The sequence below is a fragment of the Anabrus simplex genome, chromosome 1 (assembly GCF_040414725.1).
Source record: "Anabrus simplex isolate iqAnaSimp1 chromosome 1, ASM4041472v1, whole genome shotgun sequence".
Lineage (NCBI taxonomy): Eukaryota > Metazoa > Arthropoda > Insecta > Orthoptera > Tettigoniidae > Anabrus > Anabrus simplex.
The window spans coordinates 1,342,282,324-1,342,310,041 of record NC_090265.1 but is presented as its reverse complement, the minus strand read 5'-3'; the positions used below and the strand labels follow the sequence as shown (position 1 = coordinate 1,342,310,041).

The 27,718-nt window shown below is 39.0% G+C and overlaps 1 protein-coding gene across 4 annotated transcripts in view; it reads left to right on the top strand.

The window, feature by feature from the left end:
* Window positions 1–27,718, top strand: part of Sec10 (Exocyst complex component Sec10) — a 324,790-nt gene that overhangs the window by 175,092 nt on the left and 121,980 nt on the right. For all 4 annotated transcript variants that reach the window (XM_067137790.2, XM_067137791.2, XM_067137794.2 and 1 more), the window contains exons 8-10: window positions 2,249–2,325; window positions 2,403–2,513; window positions 2,586–2,681. In XM_067137790.2, the coding sequence (XP_066993891.1) occupies window positions 2,249–2,325; window positions 2,403–2,513; window positions 2,586–2,681 (284 nt within the window). The remainder of the gene's footprint in view (window positions 1–2,248; window positions 2,326–2,402; window positions 2,514–2,585; window positions 2,682–27,718) is intronic.

Below are 27,718 nucleotides of genomic sequence, written 5' to 3'. Positions count from 1 at the left end.
TTTCACCAAGTTGTTTCCAAGGAGTCCCTCACCTGTCAGATGGGAGTGGAACTCCGTTACTTCCATAGGCCCGAGGCTTGCTTAAAACTTCCTGAACCGGGCGAGTTGGCCGTGCGCGTAGAGGCGCGCGGCTGTGAGCTTGCATCCGGGAGATAGTAGGTTCGAATCCCACTATCGGCAGCCCTGAAGATGGTTTTCCGTGGTTTCCCATTTTCACACCAGGCAAATGCTGGGGCTGTACCTTAATTAAGGCCACGGCCGCTTCCTTCCAACTCCTAGGCTTTTCCTGTCCCATCGTCGCCGTAAGACCTATCTGTGTCGGTGCGACGTAAAGCCCCTAGCAAAAAAAAAAAAAAAAAAAAAAAAACTTCCTGGGCTTGTTCGATGAAAAATTCTGTGAAGCAGGATTCTACCCTTACTTACACATAGTCCAAGTGATGATCTGTCCTCTAACAGGTTAGGGACCACCGGTGGATTGCATAGTCCTAGCCGCCTGAGCACAAGGAGAGCCATAATTCAGAATATGTCGGAGATGCCCACTCCCATTCCATAGCATCTGCAATCCCGACTCTCATGACCACTTAATAGGCCACTCAGTCGTTGCCCACGGTTCATGAACTAGGATATGACTACAGTAACCCACACCATGATCCATATATATTTTTAATAATTCAATTAAAATTTTCTGTAGGGTTCAACACAAACTACAATGAAACGATACTGTTATTTAGTTATGTAAATTACTATATAAATAAGTCGTATAGACTTCAATACATAGATCAGTACTGATTAGAATTTTTAGATTAATTACAAATATTTACAAAGTCCTCTCGAACAACATGTCGAAAACTACGTTAAAAATTTTGTCATCATTTGTTATGTCTTTTTATATGTTTCTTTTTATATGTTTGTTAAATAACCCTTTTAATGTGGTGTGCTAATTTGTTTTATGAGATTACATATGTTTATCTACGGGGTCTCTTATAAACTCAGACCAAGCGTGTGGTGTTTTTACTCTGTGCTGCAGCAGCTGCCTCAGCCCAACTTACGTCGCGTGCGGCTGCCCTGCTTTAAGCGTGTATGTACTCTTATCTGAAATGTTACCTTATAAAAGATACTGGCAGTGTCATCCTCCATTAACACCATTAGTTTTTTCTGCACACCAATAGCGAGGGTTACGACTGTTCACAGGACCATTAAGAAAAATATCTAATTCCCTCCATGGGAATTTAGAATTTTCCATAGGAAACCAGGCCTATTCCGAAAGGAACACAAGCTCTGGGTCGAATAAATGATCATTCAGTGGTGCAAGGTACCACTCACAGTATCTCACTTGTGGCTGGATTAACAGGTTTTTCAAACAATGGGCCCATGTAAACCTGTATGGTTTGATGTGTAATAGCTTTGTAACTGTGTGTGCAGAAGAAACCAAAACCCCTACTTGTTGTGCTAATTTTGTGAGCCAGTAGCTTCAAATTTATTTACAATTACGTGAATGTGTGCTCGTGAAGGTGGCACTTCACTAGGAAATTGGTTAACAAATGCATCGCGTACCCGTTGAGCAGACTCGTACTTAAAGTAACTTTTACATACGAAAATACGGTGTTGCAATGATAACTGTCTCACCATGTTAATGGCTGAGATTCAGACTGGATACTGATGCTAGGTCAAACATGTACACGCTCCTTACAAGGTCAAGAACTATGCGCACACCTCCCGTACAGTTGTTTAGGTCTCCAAGTGTAAAAATGCTGCTGGACAGTGTGGTTTTATAGGAGAGACCCTTTATACAGCTGAAGATGACTTAATGATAAGGGTTGAAACTAGTTCTTATTTAAACATTTAAAAAAAATATTTTTAAAATATTTAAAAATATTTTTTTTAAAATTATATTGTGTTGATTAGGAGGAACAATCCTTTCAGTTTCCATTGTCATTGTGAATCAACATGGAGATTAAACTATAAATTACATGTAAGTAATTTTGTCATGGACTCAAACTTTAGCTTGATTATATGCGTCCTTGCACCTTCTCTTGGTATCATAATCTTTTAGACAAACTAGATTTTCTAACATATGTACTGTATAAATGATTTGAAAGGATAGCCTCAACAAAAGCAAACTTTAAGTTAATGTAGTCACCTTATACTTTTCCATTGATTTCTATAGGCCTAAGTATTTCATCATCATCATGAAAAAGTATTTCATGCACATCCAAATTATAATTAACTATAGACTTTTTTGTTGCAGAAATACATTAATGATCACCTTGCTGATAGAAGCATTGTTGATAAGTACCTGAAGAATTTGTATGATTTATACTCCAGGCAAGTGGAATGATTGCATTTAATAGATTGATGTACATGTGGATAGCAGTATCTTTAATGTGTGTTTCCTATTTCAGGACTATCAGTTTGGCCAAAGATTTATCCCATTTTGATATGGGAAATGACAATACCTATCTAAGCAAGTTGACCAGAAACATTTTCCAAAAATATTTGGATTCATACATAAGGTGGGTGATCATTATTTGACTTGTTTTGTTTGGTAAAGAGTTCATTTCATTAAAACTACCTCTTGTTCACAGTGTAGAGACTAAATGCCTTAAGGAGAAAAGTGCTGCAGTGTTACAAAAGTATTATGAGTCAAAGAACCATCAGAAGAAACCAATTCAAACTGGAGGGTGAGTATCATTTTGTATTTTTTAATACTACCACTCATACTCTGTTAGAAACCCTCACAGATAATCTGAAATGTCTATACCACTGTGCCAGGTACACTGTTCAAGGAAATACAACAATAGTTATTGCATTACTTTGTTTCCTTGTTTAGATTGGAGCAATGGTTATTGTTTTAAGGGGCTTAACCTGTAGGTCATTGGCTCTGTATATTGGTATATTTACTGCTCTTTTATGAAAGATTCAGCATCAAATATTGTATACCTCTTCCCATGCTATGGTCTTTCACAATAAAATATTTTTTACCAAAAAATAAGTTTCAGGATAAAAACCATATTTTAATTTTGCTGATTGCAAGTGTTGAAGGCTCTTCAGGCCTTTTTAATTGTGAAATGTAACTGGTGAGCCTGCTGCCCTACTGGGGCGAATTTCTGGTAATTTCATGATTGAAATGAGCTAAAGAGCTTGGATATTTTAAAATATTTCTTATCTCACTCTTATGTATAGTTGTTCAAAACAAACTTTTCCAATTAGCTTGCGTAGTTCTGTTATGCTAGGAAATTTGCATACATTGTCTGAGGCAATTTGTAGTGGATGTTATCGCCTACTCATTCTAATAGCATAGAAGTGACAAATCTTATGAAGTTATAGGGAGTCTGCTGTCTGTAATGTCATTTCTCCCAATTTTAATATATTTATCCATTTCAGGTCAACTCAAGATCATATCTGTAATTTTTAGCTTTCAAGTCTGTTTGTTTTTTTGTTTGTTTCACCATCACCTGTAAACAGCTGAAGAGATTTCGACCAAACTTGATATGTAGAGTTTATTTATCCAGGAGCAGGTTGCGATATGCATATCATTGAAAAATTACTGAACAGACTGAGGGTTTTATAAGGAGGCCAGATGCGTTTTTCTTTTTTTTCAAATTTCTCGTACATTATTGATTGTATCTTGAGCAAACTTTATATTTAGAGTCTAATCATCCAGGGGCAGGTTTTAATATACATGTCATTTTAAAATCACTGGGGTTTATAGGAAGACCAGAAGAGTTCTTTTTTTTCAATTTTCTCTTACATTATTCATTATATCTTGACCAACCTTTATGTTTAGAGTCTACAAATCCAGGAGCAGGTTTGGATTGGATATCAATTAAAAACCATTGAACAGATTGGAGATTTATAGGAAGACCAGAGAGGATTTTTTTTTCACTTACACTATTGATTATATGTAAAAATCTGTACGCTATATGTGAAACACCCTTAATTTTGAAAAAAATTTCCTATGTACATAATTTTGTTTACTCTTGAAATGACTGAGAAAATTACTATTTTCTACGGGCTTCATGATCTGCAGCCAGTGACTGACATCGTTGCAGACCTACAGTTATTTGGAGGATCCATAACAGAAGAAAATCAGAGGATGTATAATATTTAGCTCGGCTTGAAAATTAACCCCACCTAATGTAACTGAACACAGAGGAAACATGAGGTAGAATTTTCCCCTTTGGTGTCTGTCTGTCTGTCTGTCTGTCTGTCTGTATATTCCTAAAAGTGAAAAACTGCTGGACTTGCTTCAACCAAACTATGTATTTGGAATCTACTCACTCAAGATTGTGTTATCAGGTGGATATTGTAACCGTTTATGGCTTGATTACACAAATAAGGTGACAATAATAATAAAAGTTATGAAATTTTAAACACAGTAAAAGAAAACTAAAGGTTCAACAAAAGCGATGCACTACAAAATGTAAACAACAGGTTGGGAAACATGACAACTACAGAATGGATGTGGAAAGCGGTGTAGAGCCCTGAGAGGTAATGGAACATAGCCTTTTGCGAAGAAAGAAAACGTAGAGGGTAATTGCCCTATGATCACACACATTTATTTTAAGAAAAAGGAAACAAATCAAAACTCATATTAGAAAGAACAAATCAAAAACTCAAAAAGGATATTTATAAAGGTAAATGTAAGTGTTAACCACACCTGCAGACATGTGCAATGCTCAAAAGGAATTTGATCTCATGTTTGAATGGAAGTAAAATTATCCAATGATACATGACGATTAAAATGAGGGCTAATCCCAATCTACACAAAGTAGAATTAAGATCTGACACAGAGGCACAGAAAACTCTCATCACTACCTAAAACACTTCAGGTAATGAGCATAGATCTTAAGTACTTATGTAAGGTGACACAGAAATACGGGAGGCAAACCCGAGGCATAAGTTAATTACATTATTAGTTACATGGTTTAAAAAATAAAAAAAAAAGCCTCTGAAACAAAAGGTACAAGATCTTAGCTGAAAGGCTAAGTCATTTCGACAAATTTTAGTAATGAAGGTGAATCTTGAGGATAAACTCCTGCATAAGGAAAGGAATTACTTAAATCAAGTTAAAAAACAAAATAAACGTAGAAACAGTGCTTACCCTGAGGACAGGTATCCCATGACGGAACCGAAGGAAGAGTACGTCCACTCTCTAAGATGGTCAGATGCTCAAGGACCCAGAGCCTATCTCACTCTGAACGAAGAAGCAGCGTAAGGTCCAGAAACAGGAAATGGTGCAACCACCAAAGAGAACCAATCAGAATATGGAATTTACCCTCGACTTTCACATTCACCAATTACATGAACTCTTATTTTCTCCAATCAAAAGTCTCTTCTTTCTTGCTGACAAATATTAAAGAAAAGTATTTGTTTACGCAACAGGATATGCATTTCTAGAACTCCACATGTTAGGTACACGCCATTTCACAAATTTTGATAAGAAACGAAAATATTAAAATTCACAGATAAATTATAATTTTGATACAACACACAAAAAGTGTTTCTAAAACTAATTCTTCCAAGTTCAAAGGTCCAAACAAAATATCTTATACAACAACAAAAATAATTTTTAAACAATAAATTAATTTCAATCAATTCCCACTGCTGTCGTAATACTGCCACATCCTCCACTTCACAAACTTGAGCTACGCTCGAAAACTGACAAACATTTCTCATTCATTGGAGTTTTTGCCACACGCCACACAATGTTGATGCTATTCACTGTAGGAACGTCAATGTGCACCCACTGCCTTTTCTTTCGGGTATCGCTGATTTAGGTAGCTGTAGACACCGGCCGTCTGCCAACAAACTCCCCATACACTTGCAACCCAACCACATAAAGGCAGGAACATACCGTTAACTCTGATCCCAGTATTGGATTGTTGCGACCAAATAGTGTAGTGCAGCATCTAGACAGGCACAGTAGTATGTCCACCAGATGGACCAAAAATATTGTAGCAACTGCAACACACCAGAAAAGGGGAATAGAACAGGCAAGGCCAGTGTCCAACAATTCTGAAGGGTTTTGATGAAGATAAACGATGATATCCAAGGATGTTTTTTAAATTTTGTTACAATAATGAAACGAGCATCACCCAACCAGTGGCTCAGTAAGTGCTCCATTGAGAGATTCCCTCCCACACTCGGGATACCAGTGAACCCAGAGCAAGCACTATTTTATTAATTTCGAAAAAGGATCAAAGATGAAATATGAAAGCCTACAGGAGTTTACCGCAGAGCCTCAATGTTACAGTTACAATTCTCCAAGTCATGACTATAAAAACAAAATCTACCGAGCTCAATAGCTGCAGTCGCTTAAGTGCGGCCAGTATCCAGTATTGGGGAGAAAGTGGGTTCGAACCCCACTGTCGGCACCCCTGAAGATGGTTTTCTGTGGTTTCCCATTTTCACACCAGGCAAATGCTGGGGCTGTACCTTAATTAAGGCCATGGCCGCTCCCTTCCCACTCCTAGCCCTTTCCTGTCCCATCGTCGCCATAAGACCTATCTGTGTCGATGCGACGTAAAGCAACTTGCAAAAAAATGAAACTTACATAACCTAATGATAACTACACAAAATCCGTTATATTAAAAAAATACCTAAAGAGGATACCTAATTCACAAATTACAATTTCTATTCCTTAACTTACTGATACAGATCATACACAAAGGTTTATATACACAGGGCTAACACACGTGTGGGCTGGCCAGCCATAAATTAATACAGACATTTTTTACAACTAAGACATAAATGGTCACAGATAAAGGAATGCACATCACCAATACCAATAACTAGGGTACCTTTATCTGCAATAAATGCACTCTACTGATGTAAGGTAGGTAAGCAGTTCCTTTTACATCTTTTTCCTTAACAGACGTCCAATTATGTGTCGATTTCAGAACCCTTGAGATCAAAGCTCTGCTGTAACCGTTGCTCTCAAAGGTGGTTCTCAAGGTGTTAATTTCCTCTTGTAGAGCTGACACTTCACAAATCCTCCTGGCCCTGGTAGTCAGAGTTGTAAGGATACCATGTTTCTGGGCGGGGTGATGCATAACACGACAGATCATATTGCTAAAATCTTACGTAGTGTAACGGTTCATATCCCGTTACAAGGTGATATCTGTATTTTCATTATTGTTATTATTTCATCTGTGATATTATTATTATTATTATTATTATTATTATTATTATTATTATTATTATTATTATTATTTATGATCATATTATTATTATTTTATCTGTGAGATTACTATTATTGTATTATCATTCTTATTCAGTTCAATTCTGCAATGCTTGTCGCTTGCATGATTGCAGTTAAATGTATGCATATATACGTGTGTGTAGAATAACACTCGAGACATGTACAGTAAGAGTTGCTGTCTATCAGATGTGGATGTGACATTGCTACATTGTGCAATATTGCTGGAGTAAATGCAGAGTCATGGCTACGTCATCGTGAGTATTTAGCACTGAGCTCACTTTCTTTGAGAAACCCAGGCCGCTCCAAGTTATTTCGCCATTGTAGGTAACACTTGTCGCGAGGTGGAAGTATATTATAGTTATTTCTGGAGGTTACGTAGGTGCATCAACCTAACGTCTACATAAGCTGGGTGTATCTTGTAGCGTCAGTCATTATTCAATTGGAAGCAGAGGCCTAAGTCGGTCAGTCAACGAGAGTCAACAAGTGTGAACGAGATGGAGAAGACTCAATGAGCCATTAGTCTTTGGTCGTTGAGAGAGTGAGGCCAAAGTTGGTCGGTCACGTAGTTAAATACCATACAGATTTACCAAGAAATCATATGATATGGAGAAGAAGCAGTCACATGGATACATCACCAAATTAGGCGTGACACATCTACAGTAAACACCAGATCGAAGGAATACGTCGTAATTACACTCAAAGTGTTGAAAGTACAGTCAAGTGAAACAGTGAGAGATATATTTCATATAAATTGTTAAATGTCCGGTAAAGAAGAATTCAAATTCATGCCTAGTTTCTTTCAGTTGCAATGTCCTAATTTCATATTCTCATCTGTTTTATAGCAACAAGACTTACTATTTTTTATATATAATTTCAAGAATATATTTTGTTCTATCAAATGAATTCATAGTATTATTTCAATGACAGTAAAATATCGTAACCTTAAATTTAATAGAGAAACTAAACGCCAATCTCCTTTTTCCAGAACTTATATGGTATGTATGCCTTTGCTGGCAGGACGTTGTGTTTACGGTGCACTATGTCTTCTGGTATGGGCTAGAGCAATATTGTTACTTTCATTGATCTGTCTCAGCTTTATCCTTGGCTTTGACAAGATGAAAGTGACTGAGGTATGAGTGATGCTAGTAATGCCATTCCTTATGCAGCCAGTCCCTGCTATGAATGGTGTGAAAATGTTGCTCATAGGATCAGTTGGTGCATGCATTTCAGTGGGCTTGGCAGACTGATATGTAATAGCAACGGCTGGCTCGGTGAGGAAAGCAACGGGAAACTACCTCACTCCTCATTTCCCTAGTACGCCTCTTCAGTGATGCCTAGGCCATTTATGACAGCTGATGGCGAAGCTGTTGAGGATCCAATCAGCCTTCGGGCTGAGGACTAAACATACATACATACATATGGTATGTTGTCAAAAGTAAGCTTATTACCCCACACCCTTTTAGTATTAAATATTTACAGTAGGTACCATGTAAAAACTGTTTCTCGAACATCAATTAAGATTAGGCAACTCCTGCCACCAACTAAGGATAGTTTGCCTAAATTGTAACAACCTGGTATCTACGGAGTTCCCTGTACTTGTGGCGAGGTTTATATTGGGCAGACTTCGAGAACGGTGTGTACTCGCATCAAAGAACTTACCAGATATATCGGACTCAACCAACCTGATAAATCAGCTGTTGCTGATCATGCCTTAACACCTAGTCATGGTGTCTTGTTCCAAGAAGTGGATGTTCTCGACCGTATAAAGCAACATCGCCCAAGAATTATCAGGGAGGCGGTTGATGTTTTTACAATAGTCACACAAAGACTGTGATATTTTTAAAAAGGAAGAAAAACTTGTATACGATATTAATATTACAATTATATATTGTGAGGGACTGTTTTACATAAATACGTATAACTCGCACCTAACCAAAGAACAATGTTCTAGAAATTATGTATTCAACACGTCAGATGTTATTGAAGGACTGATGATAAATTTTATAAGGAAATCCATGTACTTTTCTAGGCCAAATACAGACATTTTTAACTATTAACAGATTTTTTGACATACAAGATAATATTGTGTTTTAAAACGTATTTAACTTTCCAAAGATGAATTGGTCTTTGCTACTTAGTCACATATATTTTAATGTGTGTGTGTATATATATATGTTTGTCCAACCCTTGTCCCGTTTCCCTACGGGGTCGGGTATGAGGTGAGATGAATTTGTCGTGGCGGTTTTTTATGACCGGATGCCCTTCCTGACGTCAACCTCATCAGAGGAGTTAATGGGAGATGAAATGAATGACGTGATATATGATAGTAGGGAGAGGGTGAAACCCGGTGCCGGCACATAGCCTACTCCTGTCGAATAGCACCAAGGGGTCTGCTCAAGGCTTAACGTCCCCATCCGACGGACGAATCACCATCAACAGCGTCATATGCCCTCACTCCATATGAGCACTGCGGAGAGGTTTGGAATTTAATCCAGGCTTTTGGCACGCAATCTAGTGATTAGAAATTGTATACCACCACCTCCCCTACCCTGCCGGCCAACATTCTGGTGGTGAAAATTTTTTCGACCAACGGGACTCGAACCGGCTAACCTCGGTGTTAGACCGTTTTAGACTTCAGCGCCTTAACGATCATGGCCACCAGGCGGGCTGTGTATATATATAAAATGTAAGACTCACTAATCAGAATAGTATGCTCTGTATATATTTTATATTGTACTAATAGTTTTTTTAATATATTCTTCCAACATACCTTGCAATTATTTTCTTAATGGTTGATGATGGCACGCGAGATGCCGAAACCGGTACCATAATGTACACCATAATGTTTATAGTAAATATGTGATGTCTAATTGAATCACTATGTCAATTGAATAGGTGGAAACTTTTTATCTTCAATAAGTATTGCAAAGGTTAAAATAGGATAGATAGGATAGGTGAAATAAGGAGCCTGGCACAAGTAAGCATAAGTAATGCAAGGACTCGGTTAAGGGCTCTGTGATTGCCAACCCATGCTTCCAGGTTCAGAGGCCCCATCTGCCCGTTTTAGTCGTCTCTTGCGACATGCAGGGGATACCGTGGGTGTTATTCTACGGCCCTCACCTAAAGAGGAATGACTGTGATAAAGGAATTCATGAATTTATATGAATTTATAATTTTGTTGCTTAGTCCTTATCAACGCAGACATAGAAATATTGTTCAGTCATGTTAACTGGCGATGGTTTTTGTCATGTTTCCTTAAGGTGTGAAAAACACATGGTCATCAGTCCATATCGACAAGGAAAATTATGAAGATGATCATAAAAATGAGAAAAAATCATAAGGGAACGATAGCTTGAAGAATAAGACAAGGATGATTCATGAAAGAAACGATGACTTCCTTTACATTAGATGTCCGAATATCACATAGTTGGAAGAAAACTAAATGTGAAAGCCTACAATATTGAAAGCTCATTAAATTGATCAACAATAACATTACATTGACCCTTGTTTGTCGTGATGTACTTTCTCTCTTCTGCTGCCACTCATCTCCGATAGATGGGATTACTGTTGCATACCGAGTATAACAGCTTCCCTGAACATTGGTGGGAAGTAGCTGAGGAATTAGATAACTTTCTTTGGCATGCCATTCTCTGGTTTATAAAATTTCTGATACTACTGGTACATAACACATTGGTTTATATTATTCCAGCTATTCAGTACTGACTCTGAAGTGTTGATTGGAATGAGCAGTGTGCATACTTAATGAAATAATGGCAGAGGAGTGTTCACAGCTGTCTGCGGCCTGGTCATTTCAGCACTGGAACTTTGGACTGTTAGATTAGCAGCATAGTACTGTTTGTTAAAAGTGAGAAAATGTGTTTTTTTTCATTTGATAAAGTATTTCATATGATAACTGATTTTAATGGCGACATTCCTACTGATGTCATTATAATGACCTATGTTGATTTCAGTTTGGAGGATGTAAAAAGGTGGGTGGAGTGTGTCTGCCATTACAGTGAAAACTGCCCATTTCGATTGTGACTGGTAGGCAAGAGGGCCTGCCACTACAATGATAATTCCCTAACCCAGTCTTTACATGTGAAAAGGCATATGGTGACTTCCCCATTGTGTTTCTGCAATTTAATACAATCTTATCCACGATGTGTTTACTACTTAACCTACAATTCTGTATACAATTGTATACAATGTAGAATTCTGTAGCGAAGCATGGGTACATCAGCAAGTGAGGAATATTTTAAAAGAATGTCTGCTACTGAACCTGCCACCAAACTTTTGTCGTTCTTGACAGTGACACCTATCATGGCTGGAAGGAAGGCATAGAAGAAAGAGAACCTGCAGTCATGGCTTTGAGAACATGGTTTAGTGTACGCAGAGAGCATGGTAAAAACAGACTTGATAGCCCTCATAAGCAGTGTACGAAGGAAATATGATTACCACAGAATCAATGAAATGGCAAGAGAAATTCGAGTCATAGTTCTTTGTTTGCCACTGTACCATTGTAAGCTAATTCTATTGAACTAGTTTTGGCAAAAGTGAAACACTACAGGGCGAGTTGTCTGTGCAGTTAGGGGCGCGCGACTGTGAGCTTGCATCCAGGAGATAGTGGGTTCGAATCCTACTATCGGCAGCCCTGAAGATGGTTTTCTGTGGTTTCCCATTTTCACACCAGGCAAATGCTGGGGCTGTACCTTAAAATTAAGGCCACAGCCACTTCCTTCCAACTCCTAGGTCTTTCCTATCCCATCGTCGCCATAAGACATATCTGTGTCGGTGCGACGTAAAGACACTAGAATAGAAGTGAAGCACTATATTGCTATGACCACCATCTTTTCCAAAATAAAAACTGAAAGACTCATTGATGAAGGTTTCACACACGTCTGCTGAAAAATGGGTCAAACTGTGTGAAGTATTTGAAAGATATTGAAGCAGACATGTGGAAATCTAACTTAATCCAAGATGAAATGGAGTCCTTCACCATTGCTGTTGGTAGTAAATCTTATTCAGATTTTGATTGATAGGGGGTGCTTCAGCCTACAGCAGTGAGGAAGAAATGTTTGGAGAGCACCAAAAAGCAATTATCTAATGGCATATATTTTGCTTTAGCTGTATCTTGCATAGTATTCGTGTATTCTAATATTCTCGTACTGTACAGTAGTTGTTGCTGAATGTTCTGATACTGTAGTGTGCAGCGATACATAATGGCATTCTATACTGATACAGAAATTCGCTATGATTTTTATCTTTGCTTAGTTTTATGTTTAGCTGCTATTTCTTAAGCGCATTTTCTTTTAGGCACTGTGTTTTTACAACCAAATTTAATTTTTCCATTCTTTTCTTGGTTCGATACAATGGCATAGTAGTATCTGGCATTGCCTGGCCAAATTTATCAAATGTAATTAACTGCATCCCCCACCCCACGAAGCTGTAAAAATTATCAGATGTCTGTTTTCTTCCCCAGTTTGCCTTTAACTTCACTACTGAGATTTTGTATGAGCAGTAGTTTTTTCTTTTTTGCTGTCAAAACCTAAATAAATCCCCTCTTAACTCCTGTACCCTAGATTTCATAAAAATAATTTGCAGCTTGGTTTCTTCTTAGTTTTATCATGAACTTAAATACTGAGCTTTGCAAATTTGTGTCACTGTTTTTCCCATTATACTATGGGAAACCAAAATGAGCCCTCACTAAAACACCTATCCCATTGAGTTACTAAACGTACTTTGCAACTTAGTTTCTCCTCCCTTTTGCTTTGACTTAAAATACAGTGTTAACAAATTCATGCACCATAATTTTCCCGTTATGCCATGAAAACCAAATTGAGCCCCCTCTAAACCACCTGTCCCCCTTGAGTTGATAAAAATAAATTTGTAGCCAGTATTCTTCCCCTTTAAAACCCCCATCCCATTCAGTCCATAAAAATAATTTGTAGCTTAGTTTCTTCCCCCTTTTGTCTTGAATTTAAAACTGAGTTTCACAAATTTATGTGCCACTGTTTTTGTGTGTTGCTGTGAAAATCACAATGAGCCCCCTCTAAAACTCCTGTCCTCTTGAGTCCTTAAATATAATTTGCAGCTTGGTTTCTTACTTGTTATATCTTTAACCTCACTGTGCGGTTGGCTTTTGCAGTACCTGTGATTAGTACCACCATATGAGCAGTACCATGGGATGATAACTACCATGGTTCTGCCTTGCCTGTGATTAGTACCCACTATACGAGGGGAACACCACGGGATTGTGCAGGTCCCTGCGGTTAGTACTCTCATGTGATGAACACCATAGGGTTGCTTTGCCTGTAAATGGCGCCGCAATGTGAGAAAAACCATAGGACTGTATTATATGTCGAATTTCATAACCTGTCAGTTGTACCATAATGTGTGGAATAACGCGAGTCTCTGCTACTTTTGATTAGTACCGCAATATGACAAATGCCATGGTTCTACATTCCTAGTGATGAGTACCATTATGAGGGGCCGATAACTTGGATTTTGGACCCCCTTTAGACTGCAAGCATAATCGATTTAGTGTTATGCTATAGCAGCAGTCCCTTGGTCAGTAATACTATTGTTCTTCCATCAGTTTCTATGAATGTAAGGTATTGCGGGTCGCATCCACTGATTGTTTTAAGTTCATATCCATCCATTCATTCTTCGTCCTCACGTTTTGAATTGTGGTCGGTGGAGAATTTTTGACTTTTAATTTGTCATTCCATTTTGTACCATTAGGGGCCGATGACCTCGATGTTAGGCCCCTTTAAACAACAAGCATCATCATCATCATCATCATCTCTTTAACCTAAAACCAAGTTTTGTAAATTTATATGCCACCTCTCCCATATGAACCATGTGACTTTGCCACGGTAGGGAGGCTTGCGCATCCCAGTGAAGCAGATAGTCAATCGTTAGGTGTAACCATATAGGATGGGTATCTGTCGAGAGACCAGACTAGTGAATGATTCATCGAAAGGGGTGTAGCAGCCTTCCAGCTGTTGCAAGGGCAGCAGTCTGGATGACTGACTGATATGGCCTTGTAATAATATTTAACATAGCTTAGCTCTGTTGATACTGCCACATGACTAAAAGCCACAGGGAACCACAGCCATAACTAAATCTCAAGTACATGCAGCGCTCTGTGTATGAATGAATGATGTACTGATGCTGACTTCCTCCTAGGTAAAATATTCCAGAGGTAAAAGTCCCCCATTCAGATCTCCACAGCAGGAAACAATCATGAGGATGATGAATACTGATATTCTGCAAGTTGGAGCGTGGAATATGAGAAGTTTGAATCATTGTAGTAGGTTAAAAAATCTGAAGAGGGAAATGCATAGACTAAAATTAGATGAAGATCGCATAGTGAAATATGTTGGCAGAAAGAGCAGGATTTTTGGTCAGGTGACTACAGAATTATCAACACAAATCAAACATGGGAAATGCAAGAGTTGGTTTAATGATGAATAAGAAAATAGGGCAGCAGGTAAGCTAGTATGACCCAGCATAGTGAACAAATTGTCAGAATAGACACCAAGCCAGTACCCACCACAATAGTGCAGGTCTTTGTGCCTACTAGTTCAACAGATGATGCATAAATCAAAATAATATTTGATGAGATAGGAGATTCAATACAATGTGTAAAAGGAGATGAGAATCTAATTCTGATGGGAGACAGAAATGCTGTGGTAGCTCAAGGAAGGGGAGGAAAATTCAGACTGGGACAAAGGAATGAAAGAGGAAGTCGATTGGTTAATTCTGCACTGATCCTTACTGATACTTATTTCAAACCCCACAAACAATGGCTGTATACGTGGATGATACCTGGAGATACAGGAAGGTATCAAGCAGACTTCATTATGATTAGGAAGAGATTCAGAAACCAGGTGTTGGATTCCAAGACCTTCCCAGGAACAGACTTGAACTGTGAGCACATCTTGGTGTTCAAAGATAAAGATACAGGATTTTCCACCTGTTCAATACAACTTCAAATGTGATATAAATTAAAATGTCACATTTTATTATTAATTTTTAGGTACCGGTTTTGGCATTTTTTATGCCATCATCAGCCTAAGGTTAAGCAAACAAGGACATTGAGTAAATCTTATATATATAAAGCCAGAAGGCTGACTGACTGACTCACTGACTGACTGACTGACTGACTGACATTAATGTTTGCCCACTTCCAGGTGAGCTAGGAACTTGAAATTCGGCAATCTGATAGCTATTAGGCTGAAACCCAAGGAAAAATTCAAAAAAGTTGAAATTGGTCATATTTAGCCCCCCTTCCGTCCCATCAAATAATCGGACTAAAATTTCGTGTTAGACCCTTCCAGATGAGCTAGGATCTTGAAATTTGCCAATCTGATAGCTATTAGGCTGTAACCCAAGGCAAAACTCCAAAAAGTTCAAATTTTTTGTATTTAGCCCCCCATCGAATCAAAATATTGGAATCAAATTTCGGGTTAGACCCTTCCGTTCCAGATGAGCTGAAAACTTCGAATTCGGCAGTCTGATAGCTATTAGGCTGCAACCCAAGGAAAAATTCAAAAATGTTGACATTTTTCATATTTAGCCCCCCTTCCGCCCCATCAATATATCGGATTAAAATTTCGTGTTAGACCCTTCCAGATGAGCTAAGAAATTGAAATTCGGAAATCTGATAGCTATTAGGATGTAACACAAGGCAAAAATCCAAAAAGTTCTATTTTCCGTATTTAGCCCCCCGTCGAATCAAGATGTCGGACTCAAATTTCGGGTTAGACTCTTCCGTTCCAGATGAGCTGGAAACTTGGAATTCGGCAGTCTCATAGCTATTAGGCTGTAACCCAAGGAAAAATTAAAAAACGTTGACATTTTTCATATTTAGCCCCCCTTCCGCCCCATCAAAATATCGGACTGAAATTTCGTGTTAGACCCTTCCAGATATGGTAGGAACTTGAAATGCGGAAATCTGATAACTGTTATTCCATAACCCAAGGAAATATTTCAAAAAGTTCAAATTTTTCATATTTAGCCCCCCACACCGGATTAAAATACCGGACTCAAATTTCGTGCTACACCCTTCCGCCTAATCAAATTATCGGACTCAAATTTCGTAGACCCTTTCTGATACCTATTAGGCTGTAAACCAAGGACAAATTCCAGAAGTTCAAATTTTTCGTATTTAGCCCCCGTCGAATCAAATCGTCGGACTCAATTTTCGGGTTAGACCCTTCCGTTCCAGATGAGCTAGAAATTTGGAATTTTTCAACATGATAGCTATTAGCGTGTAACCAACGGAAAAATTCCAAAAGTTCACATTTTTAATTTTTGCCCCCCTCCCCCCAAACAAAATGGCGGACCCCGTGATGAAGTGCCCTACAAAATTAAAATTTGGCAAAGTTGTAGCTCCTAGCCTGTGACCGACGTAGACATTGCAAAAAGTTAGAATATTTAATATTTCATCTACTAAAAAATTCGAAATATTAAGCCAAATTTAATGACGGTGCAGGCTTTCTTTTCGAGCTCTCTTGTGGCTAAACGGTAATGGTTATCAATAAACGGACTGTATTTTCGTACCCTAAAATGAAGAGATCTACAACTTTGGTCCTATGACTTTTTGTCGTATCTCGACTCCTTCTACCTTAGACTGAGCTTCATTTCCCCGGTTTTGGTCATTTTTGTTAAATTTCCATAAATGATTTTACTGATGCACACACTCATAAGATAGATAGATGAACGAAATTCAGCACGCTTCTTGGCAACGTCATTGGCCATATGTAGGCTGACTTTCGTTATTCTAGCTGCCTTGAAAGTATGGGAAAACGGAGGGTATATGTGGAAACACTATTGAAATTTCAGCCTAATTTATGATTCTTAAGCAATTTATGGCGAAGCCCGTCGAGATACTGCAAAACCTCCAATAACCGAAATATAGGCCCTTTCATCGTCAACCTGCCTGCAGAGTTTCAAGACTGAAGCTGTCCGCTAAGTTGGCAAAATTATTTTTCTATTTTTGAAAAGTGGACGAAATTTGACATGGGTCGAAACGTTCACCTCTTTCTATGGTATAAATATGCGGGATACGAGAAGGCGCCTAATACAGTAATGTAGACGACTAAACGGGTCGTCTAACGCCGCAATCCGTACCTCGATACGACGCACCGTTTGCCCGCAATAAATTTCCAAATGAAAGCATGCACTATTTAGCATGCACATTGCCTGGCTAAATGTTGATTTTTTTGTTATTTTTATTTCCCTTCTTTTAAACTAAATTGTGGACGATGTGTTGCCGTGCGCAAGAAAATTAATATTTGTCGCAGTTACAACTTTGGCCTGCAACCGAGGGAGAAATTCGAAAGAGTTGCATTGTTTAACGTTTTTATCTCCAGAAATTGTCGAAATCTGGAAGCAGTTTTCATGATGGTGATAACTAACGTTTCGAGGATTTTGGTGGCTAAACTGTAAGTCTTACCGCCAAATCGACCAGGCGTTCGGATCCCATCATGAAGAGATCTACAACTTCGGTCCCGGGAATTTTAGTCATATCTTGATCCCTTATGACTTGGATAGAGCTGCTTTTTCAGATTTGACGTCCATTTTTTTACATTTTCCCTAATTAATGTTACTGTTTTACACACTTATAAGACCGACAGAATCATGAAATATGGTAGGCTCGTTGGAACGTTCGTGGATCATATGTGAGCAAAATGCATGATTCTAGCACCCTGTAAAAATACGTAAAGTAATACGTAAACACTGTACTCCTAATCCAAGGTTCTACACCAATCTTCCCCTAACTCGATGCAGATACGACAGAACATCAAAGAACGTAAATATAGAGCGTTTCAACCACGATAACACTACCAAGATTCAAGACTATAACTCCCCTTTGCGTTAGGAAAATATTTCATATCTTGTGAGAATCGTACGTAATTTGCACCACGTCCAAACGTTTAACGCTATCTTTGCTATAAATCGTGAATATACGGTACGAGAAAATATTATAGGACCAAAAATATACGCAAATAAATGGGCCGTCTGGTGGCACAATCCGTTTTCCGTAACGAAGTACCCATTCCTCACAGTAATTTCCCATAAGACCACTTGTAATATAGAGGAATTGGGGGTTTGGGGGCGCAGCCCCCAACGAGCGAAAGCGAGTCTTATATATATAAAGCCACAAGGCTAACTGACTCACTCACTCACTCACTCACTCACTGACTGACATTAATGTTTGCCCACTTCCAAGTGAGCTAGGAACTTGAAATTCGGCAGTCTGATAGCTTTTAGGCTGCAACCCAAGGAAAAATTCCAAAAAGTTGAAATTTTTCATATTTAGCCCCCCTTCCGGCCAATTAAAATATCAGGATTAAATTTCGTGTTACACACTTCCAGACGAGCTAGGAACTTGAAATTCGGCAATCTGATGGATATTAGGCTGCAACCCACGGAAAAATTCCAAAAAGTTGAATTTTTAATTTTTGGCCCCCCCCTTCTGCCCAATCAATGTATCGGACTCAAATTTCGTGTTAGACCCCTCCAGATGAACTGGGAACATGAAGTTCAGTAATCTGATAGCTATGGAGCTACAACTGAAGGAAAAAATCCAAATGTTCAAATTTTTCATATTTAGCCCCCCCAAACTCCCAATCAAAATATCGGCCACAAATTTCGTGTTACACCTTTCCATATGAATTAGAAAGTTGAAATTCGGCAGTCTGATAGATATTGGGGTGTAAGCCATGGAGATATTCCAAAACCTTCCAATTTTTCATATTTGCCCCCACTATCCAATCAAAATATCGGAGTTTAATTTCGGGTTAGAACATTCCAGATGAGCCACGAAGTTAAAATTTGGCAATATTATAGCTATTAGGCTGTACCCCCAGGACAAATTCCAAAGCACTCAAATTTTTCTTATTTAGCCCCCCATTCACAATGGCGCACTGAAATTTCGTGTTAGAAGCTTCCAGATGAGCTAGGAACTTGAAATTCGGTAATCTGATAGGTATTAGGCTGCAATCTTCGGGAAAAAATCCAGAAAGCTGAAACTTTTCATATTTAGCCCCCCCCCCTCTACCCAATAAAAGTATCGGACTAAAATTTCGGGTTAGACCCTTCCAGGTGAGCTAGGAACTTGAAATTCGACAATATGATAGATATTAGGCCTTAAATCCATGAAAAATTCCAAAAGTCGAATTTTTTAAATATTTAGCCCCCTTCACACCGAATCAAGTTATCGGACTCAAATTTCGTGTTTGACCCTTCCAGTCGAGCTAGGAACTTGAAATTCGGCAATCGGATAGCCATTAGGCTTCAACCCAAGGAAAAAATTCCAAAATGTTCAAATTTTTCATATTTAGCCCCCCCCCCGCCCAATCAGTATATCGGGCTCAAATTTCGTGTTAGAACCTTCCAGATGATATACGAACTTGAAATTCGGCAATCTGATACCTATCACGCTACAACTGAAGGAGAAATTCCAAAAAATTCAAATTTTTCACATTTGGCCCCCCCCCCCACGAAACACTTAAATTTCGTTTTAGACCCTTCCAGATGATCTAGGAACTTGAGATTCGGCAATGTGATAACTATTACGCTGCAACCCAAGGAAAAATTCCAAAAAGTTCAAATTTTTCATATTTCCCCCCCCCCCAAGGAATCACTAAAATTTCGGGTTAAACCCTTCCAGATGAGCTAGGAACTTGAAATTCGGCGATCGGATGGCTATAAGGCTGCAACCCAAGGAGAAATTCCAAAAAGTTCAAATTTTTCATCTTTGCCCCCCCCCCCACGAAACACTTAAATTTCACTTAAATTTCCTTTTAGACCCTTCCAGATGATCTAGGAACTTGAGATTCGGCAATGTGATAGCTATTAGGCTGCAACCCAAGGAAAAATTCCAAAAAGTTCAAATTTTTCATATTTACCCCCCCCCCAAAAAACGAATCACTCAAATTTCAGGTTAGACCCTTCCAGATGAGCTAGGAACTTGAAATTCGGCAGTCGGATAGCTATTGGGCTGCAACCCAAGGAGAAATTCCAAAAAGTTCAAATTTTTCATATTTAGCCCCCCACGAAACACTTAAATTTCGTTATAGACCCTTCCAGATGAGCTAGGAACTTGAAATTCGGCAATCTGATAGCTATTAGGCTGCAACCGAAGTAGAAATTCCAAAAAGTTCACATTTTTCATATTTAGCCGCCCTCCCAAAACGAATCACTCAAATTTCAGGTTTGACACTTCCAGATGAGGTAGGAACTTGAAATTCGGCAATCGGATAGCTGTTAGGCTGTAACCCAAGGCAAAATTCCAAAGAGTTCAAATTTCTTATATTTAGCCCCCCCCCCCCCCCGAATCAAAATTTCGGACTCAAATTTCGGGTTAGACCCTTCCGTTCCAGATGAGCTGGAAACTTGGAATTCGGCAATCTCATAGCTATAAGGCTTCAACCCAAGGAAAAATTCAGAAACGTTGACATTTTTCATATTAAGCTCCCCTACCGCCCCATCAATATATCTTAGTAAAATTTCGTGTTAGACCCTTCCAGATGATCTAGGAACTTTAAATTCGGCAGTCTGATAGCTATTAGGCTGTAAAACAAGGCAAAATTCCAAAAAGTTCAAATTTTTCGTATTTAGCCCCCTTCGAATCAAAATATCGGACTCAAATTTCGGGTTAGACCCTTCCGTTCCAGATGAGCTGTAAACTTGGAATTCGGCAGTCTGATAGCTATTAGGCTGGAACCCAAGGAAAAATTCAAAAACGTTGACATTTTTCATATTTAGCCCCCTTACGCCCCATCAAAATGTCGTAGTAAATTTTCGTGTTAGACCCTTCCAGATGAGCTAGGAACTTGAAATTCGGCAATCTGATAGCTATTAGGCTGTAACCCAGGGCAAAATTCCAAAAAGTTCAAAATTTTCGTATTTAGCCCCCATCGAATCAAAATATCTGACTCAAATTTCGGATTAGACCCTTCCGTTCCAGATGAGCTGGAAACTTGGAATTCGGCAATCTGATAGCTGATATTCCATAACCCAAGGAAATATTTCAAAAAGTTCCAATTATTCATATTTAGCACCCCACACTGGATTAAAATCCCGGACTCAAATTTCGTGCTACACCCTTCCGCCCAATCAAATTAGCGGACACAAATTTCGTAGACCCTTTCTGATACCTATTAGGCTGTAACCGAAGGAAAAATTCTGGAAAGTTCAAGTTTTTCATATGTAGCCCCCCCCCAAGGCTCAGTTAAATTACCGGACTCAAATTTCGTGTTAGACCCTTCCAGCCGGCAATCTGATACCTATTAGGCTGTAAACCAAGGAAAAATTCCAATAAGGTCCAATTTCCATATTTAGCCCCCACCCCTACGAATCAGAATGTCGGTCTCACATTTCGGCTTGCACCCTTCCAGATGAGCTAGGAACTTGAAATTCGGCAGTGTAATAGCTGTTAAGCTGCAACCGAACGAAAAATTTAAAAAAGTTCAAATGTTTCATATTTAGCCCCCTCTCCACGCACAATAATTTTATCGGACTCAAATTTCGGATTAGACCCTTCCAGATGAGCTAGGAACTTTAAATTTGGCAATATGATAGCTATTAGCGTGTAACGTGCGGAAAAATTAATAAAAGTATAATTTTTTTATTTTTGACCCCTCCCCAAACAAAATGGCGGACACCGTGATGCAGCGCCTTACAAAATTAAAATTTGACGATACGACTTGCCGTTTGTCCGCAATCAATTTTCAAATGAAAGCCTGCACTATTTAATATGCACATTGCCTGGCTCTATCTTACATATATATAAAGCCACAAGGCTAACTGACTCACAGTCTCACTGACTTACATTAATGTTTGCCCTCTTCGAAGTGAGCTAGGAACATGAAATTCGGCAATCTCATAGCTGTTAGACTGTAACCCAAGGCAAAATTCCAAAGTGTTCAAAATTTTATATTTAGCCCCCTCAATCGAATCAAAATATCGTACTCAAATTTCGTGTTAGACCCTTTCGTTTCAGGTAAGCTAGCAACTTACAATTTCGCAATGTTATAGCTATTAGCGTGTAACCTACGGGAAAACTCCAAAAAGTAAAAATTTTTCATTTTTGCCCTCTCCCCCAAACAAGATTGCAGACACCGTGATGCAGTGCCGTACAAAATTGATATTTGACAAAGTTCTAGCTCCTAGCCTGTAACCGACGTAGAAATTGCAAAAAGTTGAAATATTTAATATTTTATCCACTAAAAAGTTCCAAATATTAAGCCAAATTAAATGACGGTGCAGGCTTTCGTTTCGAGCTCTCTTGTGGCTAAACGGTAATTGTTATCAATAAAAGGACTGCACTTTCGTACCCTAAAGTGAAGAGATCTACAACTTTGGACCTATGACTTTTTGTCGTATCTCGACTCCTTCTACCTTAGATTGAGCTTCATTTTCCCGGTTTTGTAATTTTTGTTAAATTACCATAAATGATTTTACTGATTCACACACTCATATGATGGGTAGATGAACGAAATTCCGCACGCTCCTACCACCAAACGGACAAGACGTTCGGATCCGATCATGAAGAGATCTACAACTTCTGACCCGGGAATTTTAGTCGTATCTTGCTCCCTTATGCCTTAGATAGAGCTGTATTTTTCAGATTTAACGTCAAATTTTTACATTTTGCGCAATTAATTTTACTGTGTTACACACTTATAAGACCGATAGATTCATGAAATTTAGCAGGCTCACTGGAAAGTTCGTGGGTCACACGTGAGCAAAATATATTATTCTAGCAACCTGTAAAAATGGAAAAACGAAAGTAAAACGGAAACACTGTACTCCTAATCCAAGGTTCTAAACCAATCTACGGTGAAAACTTTGCAGATACGACAAAACATCAAATAACGGAAATATAGAGCGTTTCAACCACGATAAACCTATCAAGTTTCAAGACTACACCTCCCCGTTACATTAGGAAAATAATTTCTTATCTTGTGAGAATCGTACGTAATTTTCACCACGTCGAAACGTTCAACGCTATTCTTCTTTTCTATAAAACGTGAATGTACGGTACGAAAAAATATTAGAGGACCAAACATGTACGCGAATATATGGGCAGTCTGGTGGCGCAATCCACGAAGTTCCGGTTCGTCACAGTAATTTTCCATGTAACCACTTGTAATTTAGAGGAATGGGGGGTTTGGGGCCGCAGCCCCCAACGAGCGAAAGCGAGTCTTATATATATAAAGCCGCAAGGCTCACTGACTGACATAAATGTTTACCCACTTCGACATGAGCTAGAAACTTGAAATTTGGCAAGGTGATAGCTATTAGCGTGTAACCTACGGAAAAATTCCAAAAATTTTAAATTTTAAATTTTTGCCCCACTCCCACAAACAAAATGGCGGATACCGTGATGCAGTGCCCTACAAAATTAATATTTGGCAAAGTTCTAGCTCCTAGCCTGTAACCGACGTAGAAATTGCAAAAAGTGAAAATATTTAATATTTCATCCACTAAAAAATTCGAAATATTAAGCCAAATTAAATCACGGTGCAGGCTTTCGTTTCGAGCTCTCTTGTGGCTAAACGGTAATTGTTATCAATAAACGGACTGCACTTTCGGATCCTAAAATGAAGAGATCTACAACTTTGGTCCTATGACTTTTTGTCGTATCTCGAATCCTTCTACCTTAGATTGAGCTTCATTTTCCCGGTTTCGGTCATTTTTGTTAAATTTCCATAAAGGATTTTACTGATTCACACACTCATAAGATGGATAGATGAACGAAATTCAGCACGCTTCTTGGCAACGTCATTGGCCATATGTAGACCGACTTTCGTTATTCTAGCTGCCTTGCAAGTATGGGAAAACGGAGGGTACATGTGGAAACAATATTGAAATTTCGGCCTAATTTATGATTCTTAAGCAATTTATGGCGAAACCCGTTGAGATACGGCAAAACCTCAAATAACCAAAATTATAGGTCGTTTCATCGTCAATCTGCCTGCAAAGTTTCAAGACTGTAGCTGTCTGCCAAGTTGGCAAAATTATTTTTCAATTTGTGAAAAGTGGGCGAAATTTGACATGGATCGAAACGTTCACCTCGTTCTATGGCATAAATATGCGGGATAGGAGAAAGCGCCTCAGCCAGTAATGTAGACCACTAAAAGGGTCGTCTAACGCCGCAATCCGTACCTCGATACGACGCACCGTTTGCTCGCAATCAATTTCCAAACCTATTTAGCGTGCACATTGCCTGGCTCTATCTTATCTTTCTTATTCTTATATATATAAAGCCGCAAGGCTAACTAACTGACTAACTCACTGACATTAATGTTTGCCCACTTCCAAGTGGGCTAGGAACTTGAAATTCGGCAATCTGATGGATATTAGGCTGCATCCCACGGAAAAATTCCAAAATGTTTAAATTTTTCTCATTTAGCCCCCCTTTCGCCCCATCAAAATATCGGACTAAAATTTCGTGTTAGACTCTTCCAGATGAGCTGGGAACTTGAAATTCGGCAGTCTGATAGCTATTAGGCTGTAACCCAAGGCAAAATTCCAAAAAGTTCAATTTTTTCGTATTTAGCCCCCCATCGAATCAAAATATCGGACTCAAATTTCGGGTTAGACCCTTCCGTTCCAGATGAGCTGGAAACTTGGAATTCGGCAGTCTGATACCTATTATGCTGCAACCCAAGGAAAAATTAAAAAACGTTGACATTTTTCATATTTAGCCCCCCTTACGCCCCATCAAATTATCGTAGTAAAATTTCGTGTTAGACCCTTCCAGATGAGCTAGGAACTTGAAATTCGGAAATCTGATAGCTATTAGGCTGTAACCCAAGGCAAAATTCCAAAAAAGTTCAATTTTTCGTATTTAGCCCCCCGTCGAATCAAAATGTCGGACTCAAATTTAGGGTTAGACCCTTTCATTCCAGATGAGCTGGAAACTTGGAATTCGGCAGTCTGATAGCTATTAGGCTGCAACCCAAGGAAAAATTCAAAAACGTTGACATTTTTCATATTTAGCCCCCTTCCGCCCCATCCAAATATCGTAGTAAAATTTCGTGATAGACCCTTCTAGATGAGCTAGGAACTTGAAATTCGGAAATCTGATAGTTATTAGGCTGTAACCCAAGGTAAAATTCCAAAAAGTTCAAATTTTTCTTATTTAGCCCCCCATCGAATCAAAATATCGGACTCGAATTTCGGGTTAGACCCTTCCATTCCAGATGAGCTAGATACTTGGAATTCGGCAATCTGATAGCTGTTATTTCTTAACCGAAGGAAATATTTCAAAAGGTTCCAATTATTCATATTTAGCACCCCACACTGGATTAAAATCCCGGACTCAAATTTCGTGCTACACCCTTCCGCCCAATCAAATTATCGGACACAAATTTCGTAGACCTTTTCTGATACCTATTAGGCTGTAACCGAAGGAAAAATTCTGGAAAGTTCAAGGCTCAATCAAATTACCGGACTCAAATTTCGTGTTAGACCCTTCCAGCCGGCAATCTGATACCTGTTAGGCTGTAACCCAAGGAAAGATTCCTAAAAGGTCCATTTTCCTTATTTAGCCCCCTCCCCTACGAATCAAAATGTCGGTCTCACATTTCGGCTTGCACCCTTCCAGATGAGCTAGGAACTTGAAATACGGCAGTCTAATAGCTGTTAAGCTGCAACCGAACGAAAAATTTAAAAAAGTTCAAATGTTTCATATTTAGCCCCCCTCCACGCACAATTTTATCGGACTCAAATTTCGGATTAGTCCCTTTCAGATGAGCTAGGAACTTTAAATTTGGCAATGTGATAGCTATTAGCGTGTAACGTGCGGAAAAATTAATAAAAGTATAAATTTTTAATTTTTCCCCCCTCCCTCAAACAAAATGGCGGACACCGTGATGCAGCGCCTTACAAAATTAAAATTTGGCGAAGTTCTAGCTCCTAGACCGTATCCGACGTAGAGACTGCAATAAGTTGAAATAATTAATATTCAATCCACTAAAAGATTCGAAATATTAAGCCAAATTTAAAGTCGGTGCAGGATTTTGTTTCGAGATCTCTTGTGGCTAAACGTCGTTGCCCACTTCCAAGTGAGGTAGGAACTTGAAATTCGGCAGTCTGATAGCTATTAGGCTGCAATCAAAGGAAAAATTCCAAAAAGTTCATTTTTTTCATTTTTAGCCCCCCCCCCCACATGAAACACTTAAATTTCGTTTTAGACCGTTCCAGATGAGCTAGGAACTTGAAATTCGGCAATTTGATAGCTATTAGGATGCAACCGAAGGAGAAATGCCAAAAAGTTCACATTTTTCATACTTAGCTCCCCCCGTCCCAATCAATATATCGGGCTCAAATTTGATGTTAGAACCTTCCAGATGATCTAGGAACTTGAGATTCGGCAATGTGATAGCTATTAGGCTACAACACAAGGAAAAATTCCAAAAAGTTCAAATTTTTCATATTTAGCCCCCACCAACGAATCACTCAAATTTCAGGTTAGACCCTTCCAGATGAGCTAGGAAATTGAAATTCGGCACTCGGATAGCTATTAGACTGTAACCCAAGGAAAAATTCCAAAAAGTTCAAATTTTTCATATTTAGCCCCCCCCCAACGAATCACTCAAATTTCGGGTTAGACCCTTCCAGATGAGCTAGGAACTTGATATTCGGCAATCGGATAGCTAATAGGCTGCAAACCAATGAGAAATTCCAAAATGTTCAAATTTTTCATATATAGCCCCCCCCCCCCCCGCCCAATCAATATATCGTTCTCAAATTTCGTGTTAGAACTTTCCAGATGATATACGAACTTGAAATTCGGCAATCTGATACCTATTACGCTGCAACCCAAGGTGAAATTCCGAAAAGTTCAAATTTTTCACATTTGCTCCCCCCCCCCTCCACCATCCCGAAATATCGGATTCAAATTTCTGGTTAGACCCTTCCAGATGAGCTAGGAAGTTGACATTCGTCCATCTGATACCTATTACGCTGTAACCCAAGGAAAATTCCAAAAGTTCAAATTTTTCATACTTAGCCCCCCCCCCCCCCCGTGATTCAAAATTTCGGACTCTATTTTCGGGTTAGACCCTTCCATATGAGCTGGGAACTTGTAATTCGGCAATGCGTCCATAGCCTTTATTAAGGTACAGCCCCAGCAATTGCCTTGTGTGAAAATGGGAAACCACGGAAAACCATCTTAGGATCTGCCGACAGTGGGATTCGAACCCACTACCTTCCGGAGGCAAGCTCACTGCCGCGGACCTCTAACCGCAGGGCCAACTTGTCCGGTACAGTGGGATTCAAACCCACAATCTTGCAAATGCAAGCTCACAGCTACGCGACCCTTACCGCACGGCCGGTTCACTCGGTTCCGTTTGGAAACCTATAATCTGGAAAATAAAGTTTGCCACTGGGAACACAACCACAACGTTGCATACTTTGACACCATGCCTACGGTTTTGATCATCTCATAACCGAAGCCAGGTCATACATAGAGTTCATTCATAACTTAGT